At 42.5% G+C, this 26842-nt stretch overlaps 1 protein-coding gene across 1 annotated transcript in view; it reads right to left on the bottom strand.

The window, feature by feature from the left end:
- LOC116051998 (calcium-activated potassium channel subunit beta-4) overlaps positions 1-24992 on the bottom strand; it is a 52232-nt gene extending 27240 nt beyond the window's left edge. The window contains exons 1-2 of the mRNA XM_031302488.2: positions 24589-24992; positions 18386-18556 (exon numbers count right to left, since the gene is read on the bottom strand). Of these exons, the coding sequence (XP_031158348.1) occupies positions 18386-18556; positions 24589-24753 (336 nt within the window). The 5' untranslated portion in view covers positions 24754-24992. The remainder of the gene's footprint in view (positions 1-18385; positions 18557-24588) is intronic.
- Positions 24993-26842: the final 1850 nt, after the last annotated feature.

Raw genomic sequence — 26842 nt, 5'->3', positions numbered from 1 at the left:
TGGTACTAGTACTAGGCTACAAACAGACATCTTGGTACTAGGCTACAAACAGACATCTTGGTACTAGGCTACATACGGACATCTTGGTACTAGTACTAGGCTACATACAGACATCTTGGTACTAGTACTAGGCTACATACGGACATCTTGGTACTAGTACTAGGCTACATACAGACATCTTGGTACTAGGCTACATACGGACATCTTGGTACTAGGCTACATACGGACATCTTGGTACTAGGCTACATACGGACATCTTGGTACTAGGCTACATACGGACATCTTGGTACTACGCTACATACGGACATCTTGGTACTACGCTACATACGGACATCTTGGTACTAGGCTACATACGGACATGTTGGTACTAGGCTACATACGGACATCTTGGTACTACGCTACATACGGACATCTTGGTACTAGGCTACATACGGACATCTTGTGCGGGGGGCATGTCCCCCCCCCCGTACCCCGTGTCCGCTGTGCCTTTGCACCTAGCGGTGGCAGGAAATACGACCTCACATCTAAACCAGAGAACGTAAACGTTGCGGTATTAAAAATGTCGTTAACGTTGTGAAGCGGTCGCTGTTTGGTTATATTTAGGCACCAAAACTACTAAGTAAAGTTTAGAAAAAGATGGAGGTTTGGGTTCAAATCAGACGTTACTTCACTGCCTGAAAGTTACGCACGTGACGCAGAACGTGACGTTGGTTAAGAAAAAAAAAAAACCCTCGCCGTTTACTTTTAGTTTCAAACGGGACTCAAATCCCACTCTCAGGGTGCTGCTATTAGTTGCAGGCACAGAAAAGCAGGACTGACTGACATACACACACGTTTGTTTCACTATATTTGTGGGGACCCGTCATTGACATAATGCATTCCCTAGCCCCTTACCCTAACCTTAACCATCACCACTAAATGCCTAACCTTAACCCTCACCCTCACCCTAACCATAACCTAATTCTAACCCTAATCCTAAAACCAAGTCTTAACCCTCAAACAGACCTTTAACCTTGTGGGGTCCAGCATTTTGGCCCCACAACCCTGTGCAGACCCCACAAGTATACTGGACTCCCCGGTTTTTGGACCCCACGAATATAGTGAAACAAGCACACACACACACACACACACACACACACACACACACACACACACACACACACACACACACACACACACACACACACAACTAATGTAGCCTTTCTCAGACTCCATTAAACTAGAAATGGATTGGATGGTGTGTGTGTGTGTGTGTGTGTGTGTGTGTGTGTGTGTATTTGATAGAAAGCCAGGGGACATTATGAGCTCAGAACAACAAACTGCATACAGGCTCACAGAGGGAACAAAACAAGTTTCTAGTATATAGTAAAAAAAAAAAAAAAAAAAGATATTGCGCTTCCTATTTTCTTAAACTAACGTGAATCTGCCAAAGAGATCAATCTTTTATCTAAATAAATGCTGCTGGTTTAGACCATCTGGATGAACTGTTTGATGTCACTGTGTTCGCAGACCTCCGACATTAACTCGGTGATAGAAATGACGTACAAAACTACCAAAACAAGACCCAGTATGTGACAAACAAAGAATGTAACCTTCTTTCACAGGATCCATGTTCTGAGTTTTAATGTCACGGTCCAAACTAGACAAAAGACAAACAGAAACCACCACACACACACAGACACACACACACACACACACACACACACACACACACACACACACACACACACACACACACACACACACACACACACACAGACAGACAGACAGACACACACACACACACACACACACACACACACACACAGACAGACAGACAGACAGACAGACAGACACACACACACACACACACAGACAGACAGACAGACACACACACACACACACACAGACAGACAGACAGACAGACACACACACACACACACACACAGACAGACAGACAGACAGACAGACACACACACACACACACAGACACACAAACAGACAGACAGACACACAAACACACAGAGACACACAAACACACACAGACAGAAAGACAGACACACACACACACACACACACACACACACACACACACACACACACACACACACCTCCATTTATTTGTTCTTCCAGTCGCTCTCTCATCTCTTGTCTCCACAGTTCAAATGAACTCCTGACCCCAATAACGAAAGATGGTTCAGGAGGTGTGTATTACTGTGTGTGTGTGTATTACTGTGTATTACTGTGTGTGTGTGTATTACTGTGTATTACTGTGTGTGTGTGTATTCCACAATAAATTTCTAGGAGGTTATCGCTCTGACATATTTGTGGCTCGTCTGCTCATATCCACCCGTCAGTAAAGAGACATTTTGGTGCCGTACATTAGAAAGACTTCATTTCTTTTTAAAATGATGAACTAGTAAATCTCAGAACCATGTCTTAACGCTCCGACTAACAGGTAGTAGTGTGTGTTTTTATCATGGCCCAGTTCATATAATCGCAGGAAGAGAAAAACTGTTTATTTACAGAACCAATCACACGTCAAGGTTTCTCTGCAGGATGTGGCTGACAGAATATTTCATGTGAAAAGACAGCTCCATTAGATGGGACGCAGCTCAAATCAGAGGTATAATAAGCAGCCGTAGCGAACGCAGACTGTGGGGAAAAAACAGCAGAAAAATGTGTGAACCCTGGTGGTGTAGCTGCAGGACACCCTGATGGACAGATTATAGCTTCCAGAAATCTAAAACGCAGAATCCTTCCTGCGACATTACAACAGTTTCAAACGGCTTTTCCGTCACAAATATTTTCGTCTCGAGGGACAAGAAGTCAGTTCACTTGAACTGTATTCAAAAAATCATACTTGCACACATTGAAACCCTATTTGCACGGGATCAGTACTACCTGGTGACCTCTAGTCATTTGTAATAATTATGGAGGTGACTGTGATCTTTATCATGTGTGAATCGGCCATGTCTGTAATGATAAGGTTTAGGTGCAGCACCTAGGCCAAATGAAAGACTTTTCTCAGATCTAAAGACTGTAGTTGGACTTCTTTAGCTTTAAGTTTAAGCTTTTTGAATGTTAATATATTTATTATCTGCTCTAGCTTTTCCAACGTTTTATGGTGATAATAGTCTCGCATTGCCAGACCTTCCTCCACAGCTCTGTGGAGCCAGGTCCAACATGCTCTGGTTTGTTGGCATTTCTTTAAACCAATCGCAATCGTCTTCGGCGGGGCTAAGCTCCGGACAGAGCCACGGTGCCTCTGCTAAATAGTCTCAGGAAGGAACTTGTTTTGGTGGAACGTGTGGACGTTCAAAAGTAGTTTTAGTCGTGCAACAGAAAACTCAGATTGGACAGATAGTCTAGCTAGCTGTCTGGATTTACCCTGCAGAGATCTGAGGAGCAGTTAACCATAGTCCTCACAAATCCACCGGAGGTTAGAACGGCAACACAGAGACAGAGGAAGGGGACGGACATCGGCGAAAACAGGGACATCCGGCGGAATTTCCTGCGGCACCGTAGAATTTCTGAAGTGGAACGTAGTGGATATAGACTATGGTGATAATAACGGTCTGAAATAATGTGATAAAGAGACGCAAAACGACAACAAAGGGACACAAACCAACGCCAAATGACCCCAGAGACCCAAAAGAACCCAAAAAAACCCCATAATGACCAAAAGGAGACACACTAGGACTACAAACAGACGCAAAAATTCAATTTTTAAAAAAAGAAACACAATATCGTCTTGAGGAAAGATGCCTAAACCCCCCGCCAAATACACGCACCTAAGTCTTCCACGAAGCCAGGGAAAACACTGACAGGGTAAGCGCTAGAGGGCTGCATTGGGACTGGGTCCCGCCGGGTCCCGCGGGACTCAACGCAAATCTCGCGGGAGCGGGCGGTTTTAACTTTGCTGCGGGCGGGAGCGGGCGGCTAAAAAAAACACTGTGGGATCGGGATGTAGCCTGGAACCCCCCCCACGCCAGCAGAAACCATAGATATACATATATATACTGACTGAGTATATACTGTATAGGCCATCTATGAGCAGACACCAGCGTGTCTGAGCCTCCCAGGACGGGGGAGCTCCAAGCCAAGGCTCCGTCCACCCTCATCCTCGGCTCCTCCCCCTCTCTCCCTCTCCTTCTGCTCCTTCCTCCCCCTCTCTCCCTCATCCTCGGCTCCTTCCTCCCCCTCTCTCCCTCTCCTTCTGCTCCTTCCTCCCCGTCTAACAGCAGCAAGCACCTGCCTTCTTTGCCTTTATCTTCTCCCTTTTAACCTTTAAAATGACGTGTTTTCTCATGCGGGACGGGACAAGACATAACATCAATGCATCTCTATTATTGTGCGGGCATAAATTCTCAGAGTTTTGCGGGAGCGGGCGGGAGTGTAACACACACGTTGCGGGTGCGGGCGGTAATGGTCAGAAATTCGCCGGGAGCGGGCGGGAGCGGGATGAAGAAAACAGTCCCGCGCAGGGCTCTAGTAAGCGTCATTGGTAACCTCTACTGGGCCAGGGCCCAAAAAGATACGGATATACAAAAAAAAAAAAAACAGAGAGGCAAAAGCACTTTCATTTGTCTCTTTGTAGTTTGGCTTATTTGAAGCTAATGTGCTTGCACTTGTTTCTTGCTGTCCGGAGTTTGTACCTTCAAGGTTGAAAGCACTTACGTCCACACCGCCGCCGACTTGATCTTCTAAAGATACAGGAAGTCATTCATTTTCAATGGAAGCTGCTTCTCTCAGCTGCAAGGAGCGGAAAATCTGTCGGCGTCACGTTTTGGGCGTTTTGAGCGACCAGAGCGTCAATCAGAAAGTTGAAAGTAGGTCAACTTTATGGTAATGAGCTATGACGCGGTTCAGCGGCAACCAATCAGAATATAGACGTCCTTCACGCTGGCTGATTCCAGAGAAACATACGATGTAAACTTTGGTTCCTACCAAAACATTAGTTCAGAGAAAAAGGAGGAGAAGCTCATCATGGCCGTTGCTGGGTTCCCTATCATTTATGATATTTGCGTATAGGGACCAGTTAACGTTACCTGCGGGTCACATGGTCTCTAAACAGTCCGCTCACGGTGAAGTCCTGCACGGATCAACAGCTGGCGGCTGCTCGCTCTGCCTGCACGCTGCTGCGGTTCAGCGGCTAACGAGCGAGCTAACTGCTAACAGACACCGCTGCGACCAACAACCAGTGTTGGGCAAGTTACTTCCAAAATGTAATACATTATAGATTACTAGTTACTGTCATTTGAGGGTAATTAGTTATATTACAATATTACTGTCTCTGAATTGTAATGCGTTACACTACTTTTGCATTACTTTTGAGTTACTTTCACCAAAATAACAGGGGAAGTTTGATTTGGCAGCTAGCTTGTGAATTTCACCACCGGATCAATAAAGTCTCGTCTTTATCCACTTTAATACATCATAGATTATTCATATTTTGTATAATCAATATAAATATGCAAAGTAACTAAAGCTATAAAAAAATAGATAAGTAAAACGTATAACAGGCAAGTAGGAGAAAATGAAAATACTCAATTAAAAGTACGACATTGTTGTAAAATGTTTGTTTATAGTACTTGAATAAGAAATTCATGTTTAGTTTAAAACACTCTAAAGGAAATGTTCAATTATAGTGTGATTAAAACTCACTATTATCATTATTTACAGTACTTGATTTACAGCTGATTTGTGAAAAAGTAGCCTACACAACCTTATTTAACAGTAATTTAGTTTTACTGCGAACCGTCACAGGAAGTGCTTTTATTTTGAAGTAGGCTACACGGAAGTTGTCTGTTGTGTAGCTACTCTTGCTAGCTTACTGAGATGCAACATGTCCGTCAGGCTCCAGTTCTTCATTTTCTTGTGTGTAAAACTGCAACATATTGAACAGTAAATGGTCACAGTAAAAGACAAGCGTTTTTGGTCGTCATTCGAAGCCATTCCACTACAGGCAGAGTTACTCTCCACGGCTGATAAAATGCAATGATATTTACGTGTTAGCAAGCCTCAACATTAATTCCCGACATGTTTATATCTGTCAGCCGCTGACGTACCGTCACCTGTTGGGACATACATGCTGTCCGTACCGTCACCTGTTGGGACATACATGCTGTCCGTACCGTCTCTGGTTCTGGCTCTGACCACGGGAACAGAAACAGGACAGCTCACTTCAACGCAGCGTAATAACTCCTGAAAATGTCCATATCGCAAATGTATTTGTCTCTGCAGTCATCTCAACCATCGAATACAGCGACAGGAAAATAATACGGCTTTTTTTTTCCTGTGAAGAAATGTGCGGTGTTGGTGAATTCTTTAAAAAAACAATGCACCACTAAATGTTGCGTTAAAATGCGTTGTAACTCGCGTTACTGAGATTGTAACGAGTATAATATTACCGAAATTTAATTAGTAATGCGTTATATTACTGCGTTACAGCAAAAAGGTATACATTACTGTAATTGCGTTACTTTTGTAACGCGTTACTCCCAACACTGCCAACAACCAATACACATTCTGTCATTATATATGTCATTTATAAAAGGTTTCTAGTGTCAGTGTATTGGCCGTGCAGTGGCTGCTTGATCTTTTTCCATGATGAACATAGAATGCTGCTACGTCAGAGCGGCCAAAGCCTCAAACAGCTTCCCCGGACTTTCTGACCAGCGTCCTTGACCGGGCGGCCAGAGCTTCTTTGCAGCTCAAGTCGGCGGCGGTGTGGACGTACAGTTAACCCTTGTGTTGTCTTCTTGTCCACCCTGCAACTTTTTGTTTTTCTGGGTCAAACTTTTAAATAAAAATTAAAACTCGTTTTTCAACGCTTTGGTCAACTTTATTTTTTCCCAACGTTTTTTAAAGCGTTTTGAGAAACACTGGTCTAGAGGGTCTTTGGCTTATCCCGAGCGAATAGTCCTATAGTCTTGTTATTCCGAGATAGAGCAACTAAAAACAGACACTGTGTTAACAGCTCGTTGTCTAAAAGCAGCTTTATAAGCCTCCTTTCATTCTTCTATTTTAAAATTGTTTAAATTAGTTTCATTTTCATTAATTTTAATTTAACTTTATTTGTAATTGTTTTAAACTCTTTTTCCTTTTTTTTTTTTATAACATATTATTTTACTCTTTAATTTTATTTTTTGTGTATTTATTTATTTTACATTCTTTATTTTTTATTAATTTTCTCATCCTAATTTATTTATTTTTTTAAAACTTTTTCTTAACTAAACTTTAATTATCAATGGTATTATATTGTATAAGTTTTTCAATTTTTCAATTTAACTTTTAAAAATCTTAATTTATTTTTACATTTTAAAATTCCTTCATGTTTTTTTTTATTTTTCTGTAATTTATTTTATTTAAAAAATAAAATAAAATTTTTTCATGCAACAATCTTTTATTATTATTTTCAAATAGTAAAAAAATAAAATAAAATAAAAAATGTAATAGATATTTCCAAAGCACAGTCTGGGTTATATATAAATATATATATATATATATATATATATATATATATTTTGGGTCTGGGGAAGGTTCATTGACAGTTCATTTCCAAAGGGGCGTCACCAACGGACGCCGCTCAAATGCCTCTGGGCGCAATGGATAGTCCTTCAACCAATCAGAGCAACGATCCAGGTGACGCCCTTCGGTAGCCGTCATGTTGAATGTAAACAAAAAGCTGCTCGCCGTCGCTGCGCTATCGTCGTCGCGTAAAGCCCGCCTCAGCGGTTGTGATTGGTGTAAAGACCGCCTCAGCGGTTGTGATTGGTGTAAAGCCCGCCTCAACGGTTGTGATTGGTGCCTCGATTTTGGGGACATTGGAAATGGGCTTGAATGGGCTCTTCGCCAGACTGACTTGCAGAGCAAATCTAAAATTTGCCGGAAGTTCGTCAGGGTTTACCCGGGCTACCAAGTTGTAATAAAGCGGACTGACCCTTTAACACCAGCACATATGAACTGGTGGAGACAGCTGGAGTCTGTAGCAGTAAATGTCATGTCAGTCATCTGGTCCACAGGTGGCTCCATTAACTAATCGCCCCCTACAGACACAAAACAAATTAAGTGCAGGTCTGTCTCTCTTCATCTGTCTCTCCTTCACACAACGTCCTGCAATTAACTCCGTCTGTCTCACAGCGCAGAAATACTCTGTTACGACCCAAAGACCTGACTTCGAAGTAAAATACAAAAGTAAAAAATAACTAATGACAGAGAGACCTTTAATGCTCTGCCCCCTACAAGCTCTGAATATTAAAGGTGTCACTTTGTTTTTTCAACCTGGATCCTATTTTCCCATTATTTGAAATGTAACGTTGTGCACCTTTAGTCAGCGTCCACTAAAAGTTCAGTTTTTGCTGCTGACAGATCCAGATTATTATTCTAAATGTCTGACAACATTATTAAAGGATCTCTACAGAGATAGACCTTTTAGTTAAAGAGTAAGATCCTTTTAGTTTAACATGAAACAGCTTTTGAAATTGCTATCACCAAACCCACCAGACTCCATGTAAATAATCAGTACTTTTAGCGTGTATAGAGCCAGCATATCTCCACATGTAAATGGGTGAATTAAGGGTTTATTTCAACCAAACCAGAGTGGTGATTTTTGGAACAGTGGAAAGATGAACCAAGACGGCTTTTCATAGTTTTATTTTGTTTCTGTGGACTTTGAATGAAGTGTGTTTTACGATGATAAAAGTCCTGATTATTTACATGGAGTCTGGTGTAGTTTGGTGACGGTGATTTCGAGGCTGTTTAACGTTAAACAAAAAGGATCTTACTCTTTATCAAAAAGGTCTATCTCTGTAGGGATCCTTTCCATAATGTTGTCAGACACTTAGAATAATAATCTGGATCTGTCAGCGGCAAAAACTGAACTTTTAGTGGACGCTAAACTGAAGGTGCACAACGTTACATTTCAGCTTGTTTCGCCGCTGCCGACTGAAGCGATCTTGCCTAATACTGGACCAATTTCAAAGATCGTTGTTCCCATGAGTCACTTAGACACAAAATCATGGGAAAATATGATCCAGGTTGAAAAAACAAAGTGACCCCTTTAATATTCAGAGCTTGTAGGGGGCAGAGCATTAAAGGTCTCTCTGTCATTAGTTACCAACGATCACAGAGTGAGACATCCATCCTCTCCCTCTATTAGACATTAAAGGATTTCTAAATGAAGCGTGACTCGTCTTTCTCTCTCTCTCTTGCTATCATCTCCGGTGTGGTCACCATGGCGACTGAGCGGCATCGATGACGTGCCGTCTCTCCCCTCTATATTTACTCTGTTGCTGTAGCGACGACCCAGACGTGCACTGAAGAAGAGGAAGATATGAGGAGGGAGAAGCCCCGCAGACCAACAGACGGAGGTACGGACCGTGACACTGTGACTGTTTTGTTAATTCAGCTCAGGACACGCCCATCTCGTCCTCGCACGCAGTCTCTCCTCCCGGCGCGCCGTAGCCAAAAGCATGTGAGAGACCTGATTATCACACCCTGGCTTCAAACCTTCCTCTGTTTTTTCCTCTGACAGAAGAGCATTAGAGAGCATTCAGAGACAACGACAAATAAAGAGACTGTCCTCCCCCTGAAAAAACGCTTGCAGACCAAGGGGGTAAGCGAGCGTCTGGAAAGCGTACCTCCTATGGGGAGACTGTAGGCTAACAAGCCATCACCTCCCGTTAGCATCCCATTGACTCCCATTCATTCTGACGTCACTTTGACAGAGAATAACTTTACATCTGAAGAGTTTAAAGACTCTATTTGTCCGTTGTTTATTTCTAAAGAAAAACAACAATGTATAAAAGGCTCCATTACCTTGTACCTCACGTTATGGCTCCGTAGCAGACGTTTTTATAAAAATAGGCTAACGATTGGGTCATAACCACGAAACTTACTGTCTCATAGTAGAGGAATTACCGTATAGTACAGGAGAAGCTCTCAGGCAGTTTGGACTTCCATTAGCTGTTCAAGTTTAATTACTAATGTTAACTATCATTTTAGTGATCAATAATTAGCCTGTGTCTATGTTATCTCCTTACATATACCTACGCTCTCCGTCTCTGCTAGATTGGGAATGATTGAGATTTCTCTTGGCACAGCTACCAGAAGACTTAAAGTAGTCTTATCTCTCACGTTATGGCTCCGTAGCAGACGTTTTTGTAAAAATAGGCTTACGATTGTGTCATAACCACGAGACTTTCTGTCGCACAGTAGAGGAATTACCGTATAGTACAGGAGAAGCTCTCAGGCAATCGGGGAAAAGTGGAGGCATACAGTCAAGAGAGAAGCCCATAGAGAGTCCATGAAAAGCATCGGAACAAAATATTTCAGATACGGGTTTCTGAATGTGTCCTGCCTTCAGTCTCCAGGTGAGCTGGTCAAAATCTGCACGGCTTTCTACGTCACTAGCCGAAATGAGGTGGCTAACCGTAGCATGCTAGCTCGTTCTCAATGGCAAAACACTGATACAACACACACTAGTTCACCCTAATCTACAAAAGAACTACTTCCATGTCCCTGTTCTGCAGGTATTCCACAAAGTTGGAAGTGCGCCCTCGTTTAGAAGAAGTCTCCCGCCTAATCCTGCCTTGCGCTACTGAAGTTGGAGAAATAGCTAGCTAGCTCATGTAGTCCTTACCTAGCTACTGATCATGTGATCTTACCTAGCTACTGAACATGTGATCTTACCTAGCTACTGATCATGTGATCTTACCTAGCTACTGAGCATGTGCGACTGCCAACAAAGATGTTACAGCAGTGAGATGTCTCACTCTGTAGCTAAAACAGAGACCTGAACACAGGGTGAAAAGAGGAGCTGCAGCAATGTGCAGTACAAAAAAAATATGGTGTTTTTTGATATTTAAACCATGTAAACCTATTCTGGTACAACCTCAAAATACAATTATGAACCTGAAAATGAGCAGAATATGGCCACTTTAAGAGTGGGTCAAACCAACACAGGACTTTCACTGGGAGACAGGAGGGGTTCATGTCCCATGAAAATAAAAGTAAACTGCAAGTTTTTTTTAAATTTCACAGTACAAACAGAATCACCAGAGCTACATCACGTTCAGCGTTTTTAAACACGTCGTTAGTTTGGTTAAGTTAAGGCACAAAAAGTTTTAAAAGAAGATTTTTTTTTTGACGGTTTGGGTTATATCAGACGTTACTTCACTTCCTTACGCACGAGACGCGGAACATGACATTTGAAAAGTAAAAAATAAAACTTGCCAAGCTCACAGTTTGGTTATGTTTAGGCAACAAAACTATTTGTTAAGATTAGAAGAAGATCACAGTTTGGGTAAAAGTCAGCATGTTAAAAAATGTCCTTTTCTTTTCTAATGGGACATGAACCCCCGGTCTCCTGGGTGACAGTCCTGTGTTTGTTTGACCCATCCACCCCCCCAACCTGACATTTGGCGCTCTTATTCTACCTCACTTTACTTCCTGCTTTGCTCCCGTCAGAACTACTACGGCCACTAGAGGGCGCCGACACTAGAAACGTATTTGGACTTATAGGAGTATTTTTCGGGGGGAGGACAGTCTCTTAACAAGCCCAAAACAAACCAAGATAAACCCAGACAGAAAATATGACGGCATCAACATCCTGTACTATTGGCCACATACACACAGAGACACACACACACACACACACACACACACACACACACACACACACAGACACACACATACATACATACACACACAGAGACACACACACACACACACACACACACACACACAGACACACACACACACACACAGAGAGAGACACACACACACACACACAAACACACACACACACACACAGAGACACACACACACACACACACACACACACACACACACACACACACAGAGACACACACACAGAGACACACACACACACACACACACACACACACATATACACACACACACACACACAGACAAACATACACACACACAAACACACACACACACACACACACACACACACACACACACACACACACACATATACACACACACAAACACACACAGAGACACACATATACACACACACACACACACACAGACAAACATACACACACACACACACACACACACACACACAGACAAACATACACACACACACACACATATACACACACACACACACACAGAGACACACATATACACACACACACACACACACAGAGACACACACACACACACACACACACACACACACACACACACACACACACACACACACACACACACACACACACACACACACACACACAGAGACACACATATACACACACACACACACACGATCCCGCAGGATATCAGCTGTGATGTGTTTACTGTCAGCTGTTTGTTAATGGTGCTTTAAGTCTTTCATTCACACAGCGAGTGTCTTAACGGCGTGTTAGTGTCTCACTTGATCTATTTCTGGTCAGCTCTCGGCTGCGTGCAGCTGCGCTCCAAAAATCAGTCAGACTCACACTCTTCTGACGCTCACACGAACAAAAATACAACATGTTATTTACAAGATCGCCGCTGCACGTGCTGCCTTTTTTTTTTAAAATCGTTGCATGATTCGGCATTCTGACATTCAACTTCTGATTGACGATCAATGCATCAAAGTCAACCCTCAGCCACAGGAAACAATGATCCGGTCTCACCAGTTCATGTGCATCTGTCCTATAACTGTATAATATATGCAGCTATCGATAATTTTTTGTAAACGAGTATTCTACCGACTTTTCCATCGATTAACCGAGTAATCGGATAAGAAATACTTTCGCTTTATAGTAAATAGCAATAGTGAATATACAAGAGAAGTTTCCTTTGAAGAAAAAGCAACATTCGTATTGCTTAAAGTGCTCATATTCTGCTTATTTTCAGGTTCATAATTGTATTTAGAGGTTATATCAGAATAGGTTTACGTGGTTTAATTTTCAAAAAACACCATATTTTTGTTGTACTGCACATTGCTGCAGCTCCTCTTTTCACCCTGTGTTCAGGTCTCTGTTTTAGCTATAGAGTGAGACCTCTCACTGCTGGAACATCTTTGTTGGGAGTCGCACATGCTCAGTAGCTAGGTAAGGACTACTAGCCAATCAGAAGCAGAGTATGAGGGCGTGCCCTGACAGTACCTAGGTAAGGACTACTAGCCAGTCAGAAGCAGAGTATGAGGGCGTGCTATGCTAGCAGCTAGGCGAGCATTATAACGTTTGTCTCTGAAGTAAAGGCTGGACTACAATAGAGCTGTTTGGAGCAGTTTGTGAACACTGTTTTCTGTTGGAGATGGTAAGTCCCTTTGGGGTGGACTTTGGGCTTTTTCACTTTGTAAACCTATAACATGCACACAAAAAAAAAAACAACAACAAAAAAGTCCCAAAAAAATGCAGAAAAAAACCTTGTGGAAAAGTGAGAAAACGTCAAAAGGTGACAAAAAAAAAAAATGTCGGAGAAAGCTTCAAAAACTTGGTCAAAATAACAACAAAAATGTCCCAAAGAAATCGACAAAGAACTTCGGGAAAGTGACAAAAGTGTCTGGAGGTTTTAACTTTAAATTTTGACCCAGAGAAACTAAAAGTTGCTAAAAAGGTCTACGGGAAGACAACGCAACGGTTAAAACAAAAAAGACCCTTCCTGAATGTAGCCGAGTCTGAACACAGCAGACAACAACAAAGCATCGAGCGGAAAATGAGCAAGCAGCATCAGTAGGAAATAATCGATTATGGTCTGTCACTGAATCGATGCAGAATCATCCGCGTCCGCATCGTGATGCATCGATGCAGTGATCCATTTCAACACCCCATAAGCGGAACAGGTCAACATTACATTGACGATACGAGAGCTTTGAGGCGACGAATTTTGCATAGGGTTGGGTACCGAAACCCGGTTCCACTATGGATCCGGTTCCTACGCAAACGCAGTGTTTCCTCTATGTTGATTTGACCGTGGCGGCCCCCCACGTAGAGCTTAGAGCGGCCCAAAAAATCAAGCCCTAACCTGCCCGAGCCCGAGCACGTTGCGTCCGAGCCCGGCCCGGCCCGACACATTAACTGTAATTATGAGCCTGAGCCCGATTTAAACCCGACAATTTTTTAATACGTGGGCCGTTATAACTGACGTTCTCAACTACAATTCAGAGTTGTTTGAACTGCAGAAATCTGTTTAGAATAATACAACAAGGACGAAGCTGTAAACTGCTGTTAGTTTATTCAGAATGGAACGGATCGCAAATGGATCCGAATGAAGAAACGTAAAAAAAACAAAACAATGATGAACAACATATTGTTGTCACTGCCCACGACTTGTTTAAACTGCTTCCATACCTCCGACTTTCCTCCACGCTTGCTCAAAGGTAATTCTCCTGTTTTTCTTTTTTTCTTTACATCTTCAAGCTCCCGGTGTGATGCGTGTGAGAGGAGGAGACTCCGCGCATGAAGTGCTGCATTTTGTAACTGCAGCCTAACTTTTGTACACATTTGTTACTTTTATATAGCCTATATATATATATTTATAATATTTCTGATTATGGCATAGCTATCTTCCCACCCAAATAGGATAATAAGGTAATGGATAAAAAAAAAAAAAATTGCTTGATCAAGGGTCCGGCCCGGCCCGAGGATGTGGCGGAAAATAACGGTAACCCGGTAACCCGAGGTCCGGTCGGGCTCGGGTCAGGCTCGGGCTTGGGCCGAGAATTTAAACTCTACCCCCACGTCAACATTTCTGTCCCCCACGGTATAAGAAATAGGGCCGCATTGTGAGAGTACAAGTACTACTCTAAACTAGCCAGTTGAGATGGTGTGTGTACGTCCTTGAGAACTGTAAGTGGTATAACTTATGTTGTCAGATCATTTAAGCCTGGTCTTGCGAATTTAAATGAAGTTAACTGGTGATTTTCGTTGTTTGTGTTCTTCACCTGCGAGCTAAATTGCACGTGGCTGCTGATTTGATAGCGATTGCCGAACGCCCTCGCCCATGTCTGTATTTTAGGTGCATTATTTACATGCTGAAGTAGTCACACTAAGATCATGTAATTAATAGTGGGTTTACTGTTATTTGCTACAGAATGCTTAGCCTATATGTCAAAGTTGGCCTTTATAGTAACTCAAAAAATACAGTTCAATCACAACAGAAAACATGCCTCATTGTGTGTGAATAGAGGTGAATAAATATATTAGTTTGTGTTGTGTCAGTTCTGTTTCATGGGGTGCGGACCTTCCCCCATTGCTAAAAAAAATCCTGAAGGAAACACTGCAAACGGTAGTATTTGGACTGGATTACAACGCAAATTTCGGTTCCTCATTTTGGTTCCGACTGAAATATTTTCTCTCTGTCGCTCTCTGACTCTTTTTTCTTTCTCCTTTTTCTGCCGAGTGGCGCACGTGCCTGCTCGCGGTGTGAAGCGCGTGTCCGTGCTATTCTCAGACATGCACTCTACCATCACTGCTGATAGACGGCTTTTTGTACACGCTCTGAAACGGACGTAAAAATATCACATTTTCTCTGTAGTCTACCGTTAGCAAGCTATTGTAAATGTAGGCTACTTTTAAAATGCTATATTTTCCCCTCTGGGCTCACCAAAACGGACGTAAAGGCATATTAACCATTCACTGCACGTGATCGCTAGTAAACAGATTACGCTCTGCTGGTCTATCGTTCAGGACAAGACCCTGTAGCCTGGTGGTGGGGGAGGTGGGACAGCCTCCCCAAATTGTCTGCCCTTTCCAACTCCTCCCTGTGTGTCCAGGCCTCTCTGACACCACCTGAGAGAGTTTTCTCCTGTGCAGGACATGCCATAAGTCAGGAGAGGTGTAGTATCTCGCCAGAGAAGCAAATATGGTCATTTTTCTGCAAAAGAACTGCTAAAGTTTGAAACTGGTTGGCATACCAACTCAACATTTATTTTGTTGTTACTTGTTAATAGTGTAACTGTTATTTGTTAAATTATTGTAGTTATGCGTTAGGTGACTTAGGTTTACTTGTTACATATTGAAGTACTTTAAAACGTTAATATATTGTTGAATTTAAATAATTTTCAATTTTTTAAAAAAACTCCATAAAAGAGCCTTTCTTTGATGTCATTTTTCAGTTTTTCAAGAACCGGTTCGGCATCGGAATCGTAAAAATTCAAACGGTACCCAACCCTAATTTTGCATCGATGATTTTTAGTCATCGCATTATTATTTGAGTTACTCGAGGAATCGTTTCAGCCCTAATTTGTTACCTAAGTAAAATCTTAATATGGAACTGCAAGGAAGGGTTCTGTATTGGCCAGCAGGTGGCGCCCTTGTCTTATTTTGAGTGCTCCTCTTTCCTCCGCGGCCACCGCAGGAGGTCATATTCTCTTTTGTTTTCCGAAAGATAAGCCGAGTATCAGAGCACTGTAACACTGAAACGTTATTTTAAATTATAAATAGGTTGGTTGGTGCAACGATTTTGTATATTACACCTGTTTGAAGTTTCATTGTGCACCGTCAGACACCGCCCACCAAGAGTCTGGGTCTGCCGAGGCTTCTTCCTAAAAAGGGAGTTTTTCCTCGCCACTGTCGCAATAGCCACTGCTAATGCTTGCTCTTGGGGGAACTATTGGAATTGTTGGGGCTTTGTAAATTATAGAGTGTGGTCTAGACCTACTCTATCTGTAAAGTGTCTCGAGATAACTCTTGTTATGATTTGATACTATGAATAAAATTGAATTGAATTGAAATAGATGGTTGAGCAGAATATGTGGACAGTGTGAGTCAATGTTTAAGAAATCCACAGCTAATGCTAGTTGCTAGCTAATGGCGCTTTTCCATCACATGGTACCAGCTCGACTCGCCTCGACTCTACTCGCCTTTTTTGGTTTTCCATTATGAAAAAAGTACCTGGTACCTGCTAACAGGTACTTTTTTTAGTACCTCCTCAGTCGAGGTTCCCAGCGAGCTGAGGCGAGCCGAAAAGGTGACGTGAAAGCGACAGACGGGGGCGTCCTGAACAAACCCGCCATTTTTAAACAGTTTAGCCAGCTGTGTTTTTTTTGCTGCCTCCAGCTTCTTTAGAAACTAAATGTGTCTTCTGGCAACAACAACACACACCTTCCACGTTCTGTGTGTGTGTCGTGTTAGGTCTCTGCAGTTTACTGCGGCGCCGCTTGTTTTACAGTTCTGCGGAGGCTCCGGCAGAGCTTTCGCCTTAGCCTAACTACACACGCACATGGCCGGCTCCACGCACAGACCAGCGCACAAGTATAAACATCAGGCCACTTTTACACAGGCTACACAGACTACGGAGAAAGCTCTGCGTGGAGCCTCCACAGAACTGTAAAACCAACTCAAGTGGCCTGATGTTTATACTTGTGCGCTGGTGTGTGCGTCGATGCGGCAAGACGACCAGCCACGCTGAGGCGGGACTAAAATCTGCAACGGAAAACGGACGCACAGCGTGTCGAGTCGAGTCGAGCAGGTACCATGTAATGGAAAAACGCCATAAGTGTGTGTGTGTGTGTGGAAAGCTAGCTTAATCCGGCATTTCTGTTATTCATGTTAAACAGGCACATGGAGCTAGCTAAGTAACAAGCACTTACTGTCAAGAGGGGCAGCTAAGGTTTATGTTGTACTGTATGTGATTTATGAGCCACATTGTTCTTCTAAACTGGTTCTGTGATTCACTTTTGTTTTCCGAAAGGCTCAATAAATGAGAGTTTGGCTTGTCTCAACCACCATTTGGACTCCTGTTTTCCTGTCCCTGCCACGTGCCCTGGTATATCCAACATCCTAAATAAACACAACCCAGAGTCCGACTTTGCTGGGGCTTGCGGCCTGACGGATAGGGTTACAGAACCTTTTGACTTCCCTCCCGCGTCACAGTGGAGAAAACATTTGTAGTTTCCCACAGCTGCCACTAGATGTTGCTAAAGAGCTACATTTTGCTCGTAAGTTTAACATGCAACGTAGTCTTTATCCACGACGTTCCACTTCCGGGATTGCTCTGTTGCCGCCGGAAATTTCGCCAGATGAAAGTCCGCTAGTCCACTTTATTTGTTTCTTATTCTAACCTCCAGTGAATTTCTGAGGACTATGGTTAACTGCTCCTCAGATCTCTGCAGGGTCAATCCAGACAGCTAGCTAGACTATCTGTCCAATCTGAGTTTTCTGTTGCACGACTACAACAACTTTTGAACGTACACATGTTCCACCAAAACAAGTTCCTTCCTGAGACTATTTTTCAGAGGCACCGTGGCTCCGTCCGGCGCTTAGCACCGCCCAAGACGATTGTGATTGGTTTAAAGAAATGCCAATAAACCAGAGCACGTTTTTCTCCCATTCCAGGAATGCTGTGTGGACTAGCCAGACCTTCCTCTGCAGCGCTGTGGAGGAAGGTCTGGCAAAGCGAGACTACTTGCAACGTGACGGAGGTGTGTTGTTACCTTTGGGTTGAGGACCAGCTGTTGCTCATCAAAGTGCAGCAGAGCCACCGAGTTTGACTCCGAGTTGTTGACGAAGATCTGCAGGCAGGGATAAAGAGACGTCCCCTTACAGTCGGTACCGCACGTAAACACACACTCGAACATCTCCTCGGGACGCAACACCGACACCACCTGGACCAAGAGAGGATCACACTGTTACCTACTAACTTCAGTATACTTATAGAAAACATGTAATCAATTTTGTGCATATAGTTATTAGATTTTGTTGGGAATCCATTGTTTGCTATCCTAAACCCCTACACATGATTAGCTTAACAACCGTTAGCTAGACACAGTACATGGGAATCTTTTTCACCATAAACATGCTACTTACTCTTGAAAAAACACATAGTTTTGTCCATAATTTCATCCTGGATTACGTTTAGTTTTTGATTTATCACAAATATGTTCCTAATGGAAGTCTGTGAAAGTCTGCGTAGGGAGGAGGTCAGGGTGGTGGATGGGTCAAACAAACACAGGCTGGTCGTGTCCCGCGTGAAACCGAAAGTCAACGTTGACTTGTTTACGTAACCTACTTAACCTACGTCACTTAAGCTACGTCACAAACATACTTATTTTAACCCAAACTATGATTTTTCTAAACCTAACATAGTTTTGTTTCATTTCACAAAGTTAACCACAGGTTTAAATCAGCAACCGTTTGATATCGTGCGCCGGTCATTGGTACAGCTACAGAGTGAGACCTCTCACTTCTGTTACATCTTTGTTGGGAGTCGCACATGCGCAGTAGCTAGGTAAGGACTACTAGCCAGTCAGGAGCAGAGTATGAGGGCGTGCCCTGACAGTAGCTAGGTAAGGACTACTAGCCAGTCAGAAGCAGAGTATGAGGGCGTGCCCTGACAGTAGCTAGGTAAGGACTACTAGCCAGTCAGGAGCAGAGTATGAGGGCCCTGACAGTAGCTAGGTAAGGACTACTAGCCAGTCAGAAGCAGAGTATGAGGGCGTGCCCTGACAGTAGCTAGGTAAGGACTACTAGCCAGTCAGAAGCAGAGTATGAGGGCGTGCCCTGACAGTACCTAGGTAAGGACTACTAGCCAGTCAGGAGCAGAGTATGAGGGCCCTGACAGTAGCTAGGTAAGGACTACTAGCCAGTCAGAAGCAGAGTATGAGGGCGTGCCCTGACAGTAGCTAGGTAAGGACTACTAGCCAGTCAGAAGCAGAGTATGAGGGCGTGCCCTGACAGTAGCTAGGTAAGGACTACTAGCGAGTCAGGAGCAGAGTATGAGGGCGTGCCATGCTAGCAGCTAGGTAAGGACTACTAGCCAGTCAGGAGCAGAGTATGAGGGCGTGCCATGCTAGCAGCTAGGCGAGCATTATAATGTGATATAAAAAAGATATATAACACAATAAAGGAAAGGGGAAAAGCCAAAACGAATAACATGAGCACTTTAATGTTTAATTTTGTTTGGTTATGTATGTATGTAATTCCACATAAGTGTAACTTATTGCAGCAATAAAACCTTTTCCAATTCTGAATGGTTCATGAGAACGGGCTGAGCAGTTATTACACACCGTGAGTCCTGAGTATCTGGGTCGACACTGACGCATGGTCATCATTCAAACACCTATTTTGTTGTATGGGAACGTCATTTTATAGGAGATAGGGTTGCAAATAGTCTATTTACTGGAAGTATTTGGTCCTAGATGTAACGGCAAAATATGTGTGTGGACTCTGAATAAGTCCAGCTAATATTTGTTGATATATGTGACTGAATGTGAGTGATTAGATTCAAAAATGAGAAAAAATAAAGAGTGATGGCTGCATTTGAGCTCCCTGCTCATTAAAGGACTGAAATAGCAGCTGCAGGCAGGAGAATAAATATCAATACATGGTGAATACACAATCAATCTGTGCAGATTTGATAAAAGTCAGACCTTTCTTCATCACTCAAGAAGGTCAGGGAACTGCAGTAAAGTCAAAGTATTGTGATTTATGTTTCACTAAGCTGTGGATTAGTGACTGACGTAGTGGACTCTCTCACTGCCTCATGAGTTTGTGATTTAAAGACAAAAAAAAAAAAAAAACACACAACAAAAAGCTTCCACTCTCTGTAATGCACTGACATTATTTCAGGCCGATGCAATAAGCTAACAGCCAGATAAATCAAGCTGGCACGAATTCATCCTCCGCAGTAAAGAGCCAGGAGTGTAATTTGTATTTATGTTTATTTATGAAAACTCCCAAACAGCTTCGCAAGGCAAAACAGTTATAATTATCCACAGTGGAAAGTGACGCAGCATGAAGGAAAAAAACACCCGAAGGAGGACAAACACACTTTGTATCAACAATAAAAAAAATAAAAAAATTCAAATAAATGAGGAAATAAATGGAAAAAAAGGTTTTAACTTTCTGCAGAACTAAAGGTCATGTTTTTCTACTGCTACGTAGGGAGAGAGATGACGGTTACAACCCAACAAGACAGGATTGTTCAACTTAAAATATAACTATTTAATGTGACAGGGTAGGTTCTATCATATATTATAAGAGAGTGGAGGGAACTCCGGATGAAATACACTCAAATTGTTATTTATTTAAAACCTATTAAATATAGTTACTTAAAGGTGCTCTAAGCGATGTTGGGTGACGTCACTTCTTGTTGACGTTCGAAGTATTGTCAGATAAAACGAGGCTAGCTCGCCCCTCCTCATCCTCATCCCGTCCCCTCCCCCTCTCTTCCTTCCACCCCCAAATCCTTCTTGTCGGCTATTGGCTGGAACACTGTTTGTTATGTTTGATGGTGCAGGTTGGCGCAGTTTGTTTTTGTTGGCGTTTGTGGAGCCTGGGCTGTCTACAGAGACCACGTTTTTTTACAGTGTGTTCAGGGGACAGGCAGCTAGCAGATAGTGAGGAGATGTTTGCTGTATGTGACAAACAATGTTGTAGCCTAAAAAACATGTGACATCGCTTAGAGCACCTTTAAGTTTAAAGTGCCCATATTATGAAAAAAATCACTTTTTCTATGATTTGGGGAGTTATTTTGTGTCTCTTGTGCTTCCATACACATACAAACTTTGATAAAAACCATCCATGCTGTTTAGAGTGAGATACGGTTTCTGAATGTGTCCTGCCTTCAGTCTCCAGGTGAGCTGGTCAAAATCGGCAGGGCTTTCTACGTCACTAGCTGAAACGAGGTAGCTAACCGTAGCATGCTAGCGCTAGCATGCTAGCTCGTTCTGAATGGCAAAACACTGCTACTGTCAGTACACGATCCGTTCTGCCTGCACGATCCGTTCTGCACATGCGCAAAATGTTCGCGCATGCGCGGTTGTACGAGGATTTACGACACTGCACGATCTGTTCCACGCTTCCGGTCGACAGCCAAGCTAACGTTAGTTTAGCTAACAGCTAATTCGGCTAACCGCTAGCTGATTGTAGCGGTCTGCCGTTAGCCTCCACAGGCAAGCTAACGTTAGTTTAGCTAACAGCTAATTCGGCTAACTGCTAGCTGAGACAGCATGTAATAACTTTAAAAGACCCTCAAAATAAAACTTGAAAATAAACGTTGACATATATAACAAACACCTAACATATATAACAGCTGTTACGTCAGTTCTACTTTACTTGTGCTCATTTAAAATACAATCACTCAATACTTGTCTTTATTGTTATTACTGTGAAGTCTTAATTTAGCTGTAGCCTGCTTTTCCCATTACGTTTGAGTTAACGTTATTTTAGACTGAATCTAGCTGTCAGCTAGCGGTTAGCCGAATTAGCTGTTAGCTGAACTAACGTTAGCTTCCTGGTGGAGGCTAGCCATAGGCTAGCGTGGAACAGATCGTGCAGGTCGTATCCTCGGTAAAACAGTATTATCTTGCACATGTGCAGAACGGATCGTGCAGGCAGAACGGATCGTGTACCGACAGCTACAACACACACTAGTTCACCATAATCTACAAAAGAACTACTTCCATGTCCCTGTTCTGCAGGTATTCCACAAAGTTCGAAGTGCGCCCTCGTTTAGAAGAAGTCTCCCGGCTAATCCTGCCTTGTACTACTGAAGTTAGAGAAACAGCTAGCTAGCTCATGTAGTCCTTACCTAGCTACTGAGCATGTGATCTTACCTAGCTACTGAGCATGTGCGACTGCCAACAAAGATGTTCCAGCAGTGAGAGGTCTCACTCTGTAGCTAAAACAGAGACCTGAACACAGGGTGAAAAGAGGAGCTGCAGCAATGAGCAGTACAACTAAAATATGGTGTTTTTTGAAAATTAAACCATGTAAACCTATTCTGGTACAACCTCAAAATACAATTATGAACCTGAAAATTAGCATAAAATGGCCACTTTAAAAGACATAGAAACTAGGGGTGTAAAGAAACATTGATCTGGATCGATGTGTCGATGGACGTAGCACCAAATTCTGGGCCCTGTAGAAAGACATTCTCTATGGGCCCCTCCCTGCATCCACAGCTATTCATTCTAACATCTTTTTGGACTTTCCTCACATGAGGACCCTGAGTACTCAGTCCCGGGCGCCATCTTGGAAAACAGTCATGAGCAGTCGAATGCCGTGCAACCAGCAGTAACACTAATTTTTTAATAAACGGTCTGTATGATGCAGAGATAACAGCTTCAGTTCCCCGTCGTAAAGGGCCGTCTGACAGCAAGGTAGAGCTCTGAAAATATTCTAAATATAGCGTACACTTAAACTGATTTAGATGTTGTTAGGTGTCTAAAATCTATTTAGCTTCTCCCAAGCCCCCCCCCCCACCTCGAATAGTAACATTATCTCATACAACCACACTTAAAAACATCTGAACTGTCCCTTTAAGAGTTGTTAAGTAAGATGTAAGTTAATCTAAAACCACCTGCGTAGCTACTGTACACCAATCTCATCCACTCCACACATTTTTCCGTTGCTATTACCTATTTCAATTGCAAAAAAAAAAAAAAACATAGATGTCAGGAACAATCCAGATGCTAAAAGAAATCTTCTGTGAGCTCATCTGCAAATAAACAAAAGCCCATGAGGGACTCTCTGATTTATCACCCTGAAATCCATGCTCATTTTGACAATACTGCAAACACTTCTTTTCATACCACAACAACAAATCCACCACTGTAAGAAGTTACACAACTATTAATGGCAACAACACTGCTAAAAATACCAATACAAGTTGAGTATTGAGCTCCTGTGTTAACTAATATTACTTTAAAGTTGGATACTTGTCTTAGTATAATGCAAAATATGTATGTTTAATAAGTATTGGTACTAATAATAACAAGAATAGCTTAATAATACTGAGAAGTAGCTCCACAGTCACAAAAACTATTTCAGAATATCATAGAAATAAACGTACTTCTATTTAAGAAGTAGCTAACACATCACTGCTAAAAAATAATACAAGTATTTGGCTCCTATTTTTTACTGCCCCCAAAACTTGATTACTAGTCTTAATATAATGCAATATGTATGTTTAGTAGGCCTACCTATTAGTAAGCTACCCTAATAATAATAATAGCAATAACGTTACCGATAACATCCACAGTCACAAACAAAAATACAAATTCAGAATAAAATTCAAATAAAAATACTTCTATTTGAAATACAACAATACACTGTAAGTCGTTACACAACTTTTAATGGCAACAACTTTGCTGAAAACAAGTCGAGTATTTGGCTCCTATTTTACTGCCTCCAAAACTTGGAAAGCCTAGTCTTAATATAGCCTAATGCAAAAATATGTAGGCCTATGTTTAGTAGCCTACCTATTAATAGCCTACTAATAAGCTTAATAATAACGTTACCGATAACATCCACAGTCACAAAAACTACAAATTCAGAATAAAATTCAAATAAAAATACTTCTATTTGAAACACAACAACAATATATACACTGTCAGACAAACACTTTACTAAAAACTCACAAAACAGACAAAAAAAACCACAAAAACACACAAAAAAGACAAAATAACACACAAAAATACTTCTACTTGAAACACAACACTGTAAGAAGTTACACAACTTTTAATGGCAACAACACTGCTGAAAAAAAAAATCCAATATAAGAGTCGTGTATTTGCCTAGCTAGTGTTTTATCCAACATTGCCTCCACTAACCCTCCCAATACTGACGCTACAGATCCGAGGCTCCGGCAGCGGTCTGCGGCGGCGGCTGCGCGGAGCCTCGGAGCCGGACTCACCGTGCAGTTGGCCGGCTTGCTCTGCAGGCTCTGCAGGGTCGGGCTGAGCCAGCAGAAGCCCAGGATGAAGAGGCTGAGGATGCCGCAGGCGATCAGGAACAACCCCAGCCTGATGCTCTTGTCCTCGGCTTCGGAGTACTCGTACGACACCCGGATCTTCGCCATGGCAGCCCCGCGGAGACCTCCGCCGGCATGGAGAGGACCGAGGACCCGTGGAGGATGAAGAAGAGGAGGAGGAGGAGGAGGAGGAGGAGGAAAAGATAAAGAAAGAGGAGGAGGATGAAGGAGGAGGAGGCGTGCGCTGTTTCTCTGCTGCTGAGAAACTGCGGAGTTTAAAATACAACGGTCGTCAACGGTTGAGTTTAAACACCAACCTCTCTCTCTCTCTCTCTCTCTCTCTCTCTCTCTCTCCCTCTCTCTCTCTCTCTCCTTCCCAATTTTGTGTCGTCTATCTTTGTTATTGTTTAATTATCTGTTACCAGAGGTGAAATTACTACTTTAAAGATATATTTTCCTTGAGTAAAAGTAGCAATACTGCTCTTTAAAAATACTCCAAAAAGTCCAATAATCAACCAATGGTGGAAAGTAACTCATTAGTAAATTTACTTAGGCATTTATACAATCTACTCCACTACATTTATTTAACATTTTTTTTTAGTTTGTGGCAATTAAGACATTCACATACAAGACTATTTGATGATTTTTAAGGCTCCCCAGAAAAACGCCCACATACAGTAGGTTGTTTGTACACCACAGTACACTACAATGGACAAATAGAGTCTTTAAACTCTTCAGATGTAAAGTTATTCTCTGTCAAAGTGACGTCAAAATGAATGGCAGTCAATGGGATGCTAACGGGAGGTGATGGCTTGGTAGCATCAAAATGGCGCCATAGGAGCTACGTGTTGTGAGGAGAAGCTTAGCCCCCTAGGTTATAATGCTCGCCTAGCTGCAAGCGTGGCACGCCCTCATACTCTGCTCCTGACTGGCTAGTAGTCCTTACCTAGGTACTGTCAGGGCACGCCCTCATACTCTGCTCCTGACTGGCTAGTAGTCCTTACCTAGGTACTGTCAGGGCACGCCCTCATACTCTGTTTCTGACTGGCTAGTAGTCCTTACGTAGGTATTGTCAGGGCACGCCCTCATACTCTGCTTCTGACTGGCTAGTAGTCCTTACCTAGGTACTGTCAGGACACACCCTCATACTCTGCTTCTGACTGGCTAGTAGTCCTTACCTAGGTACTGTCAGGGCACGCCCTCATACTCTGCTTCTGACTGGCTAGTAGTCCTTACCTAGCTACTGAGCATGTGCGACTCCCAACAAAGATGTTACAGCAGTGAGAGGTCTCACTCTGTAGCTAAAACAGAGAGCTCAACACACAGGGTGAAAAGAGGAGCTGCAGCAATGTGCAGTACAACAACAATATGGTGTTTTTTGAAAATTAAACCATGTAAACCTATTCTGATATAATCTCTAAATACAATTATGAACCTGAAAATGAGCAGAATATGAAGACTTTAAGCAATTTTTGGAATGTAAATGGAACAATTGAACAGGGAAAAACACTTCCGGAAACCAGAGCCTTTAAAAAAAAAAGTGGGCTCACTGTTTAGCTATATTACGACTCATATTTACATTTCTAGTGGCGGCGCCCTCTAGTGGCTGCAGTAGTTAAGATGACTGCTAGTTAGACACCCTGGGAATAATATTAATTACTTAAAAACCACATTGGATTTTCTGAAAATGCATGTTTTTCTTTGGTGTGTGACATCTAAAAAACTCTCTGCAGCTGTTGCAAACATCTGCCGGACGCCTGAAACTGAAGTCGTGAGACTGTTCACGTTCTCACATACAGCAGCAATATTCAGGTGTCCACATACTTTTGGCCACATAGTGCAGCCTGCAGCTATCTGGGATGTTTCTATGGTTTCATCTCTCTCTCTCTCTCTCTCTCTCTCTCTCTCTGCAGGTTGAGGGATGCTCGCTCGCCCAGGTGGCCTGATGATTCAATCCAGATTTGTGTTTCATATTTCGCCGCTGGCTGCGTGTTGTTCTCTCACTGCTACATGCTGCACGAGATAAGCCTCTTAGCCGAGGGAGAGCAGGAACATCCTCGGTTTCTCAGGGACAAACATGTCATATATTATTTATCGTTGGTTTAATAAATACTAGACATGAATATCAAGCTACAAATGCTTTGAGTTGATGATTTAATTAGACAAAATTTGACAAATATGTGCTGATTTTGACTCA

Source organism: Sander lucioperca, chromosome 20, assembly GCF_008315115.2.
Source record: "Sander lucioperca isolate FBNREF2018 chromosome 20, SLUC_FBN_1.2, whole genome shotgun sequence".
In the NCBI taxonomy this organism is placed as follows: Eukaryota; Metazoa; Chordata; class Actinopteri; order Perciformes; family Percidae; genus Sander; species Sander lucioperca.
Note: the sequence above shows the minus strand (reverse complement) of the source record. Positions and strands in the feature narration are given on the sequence as shown.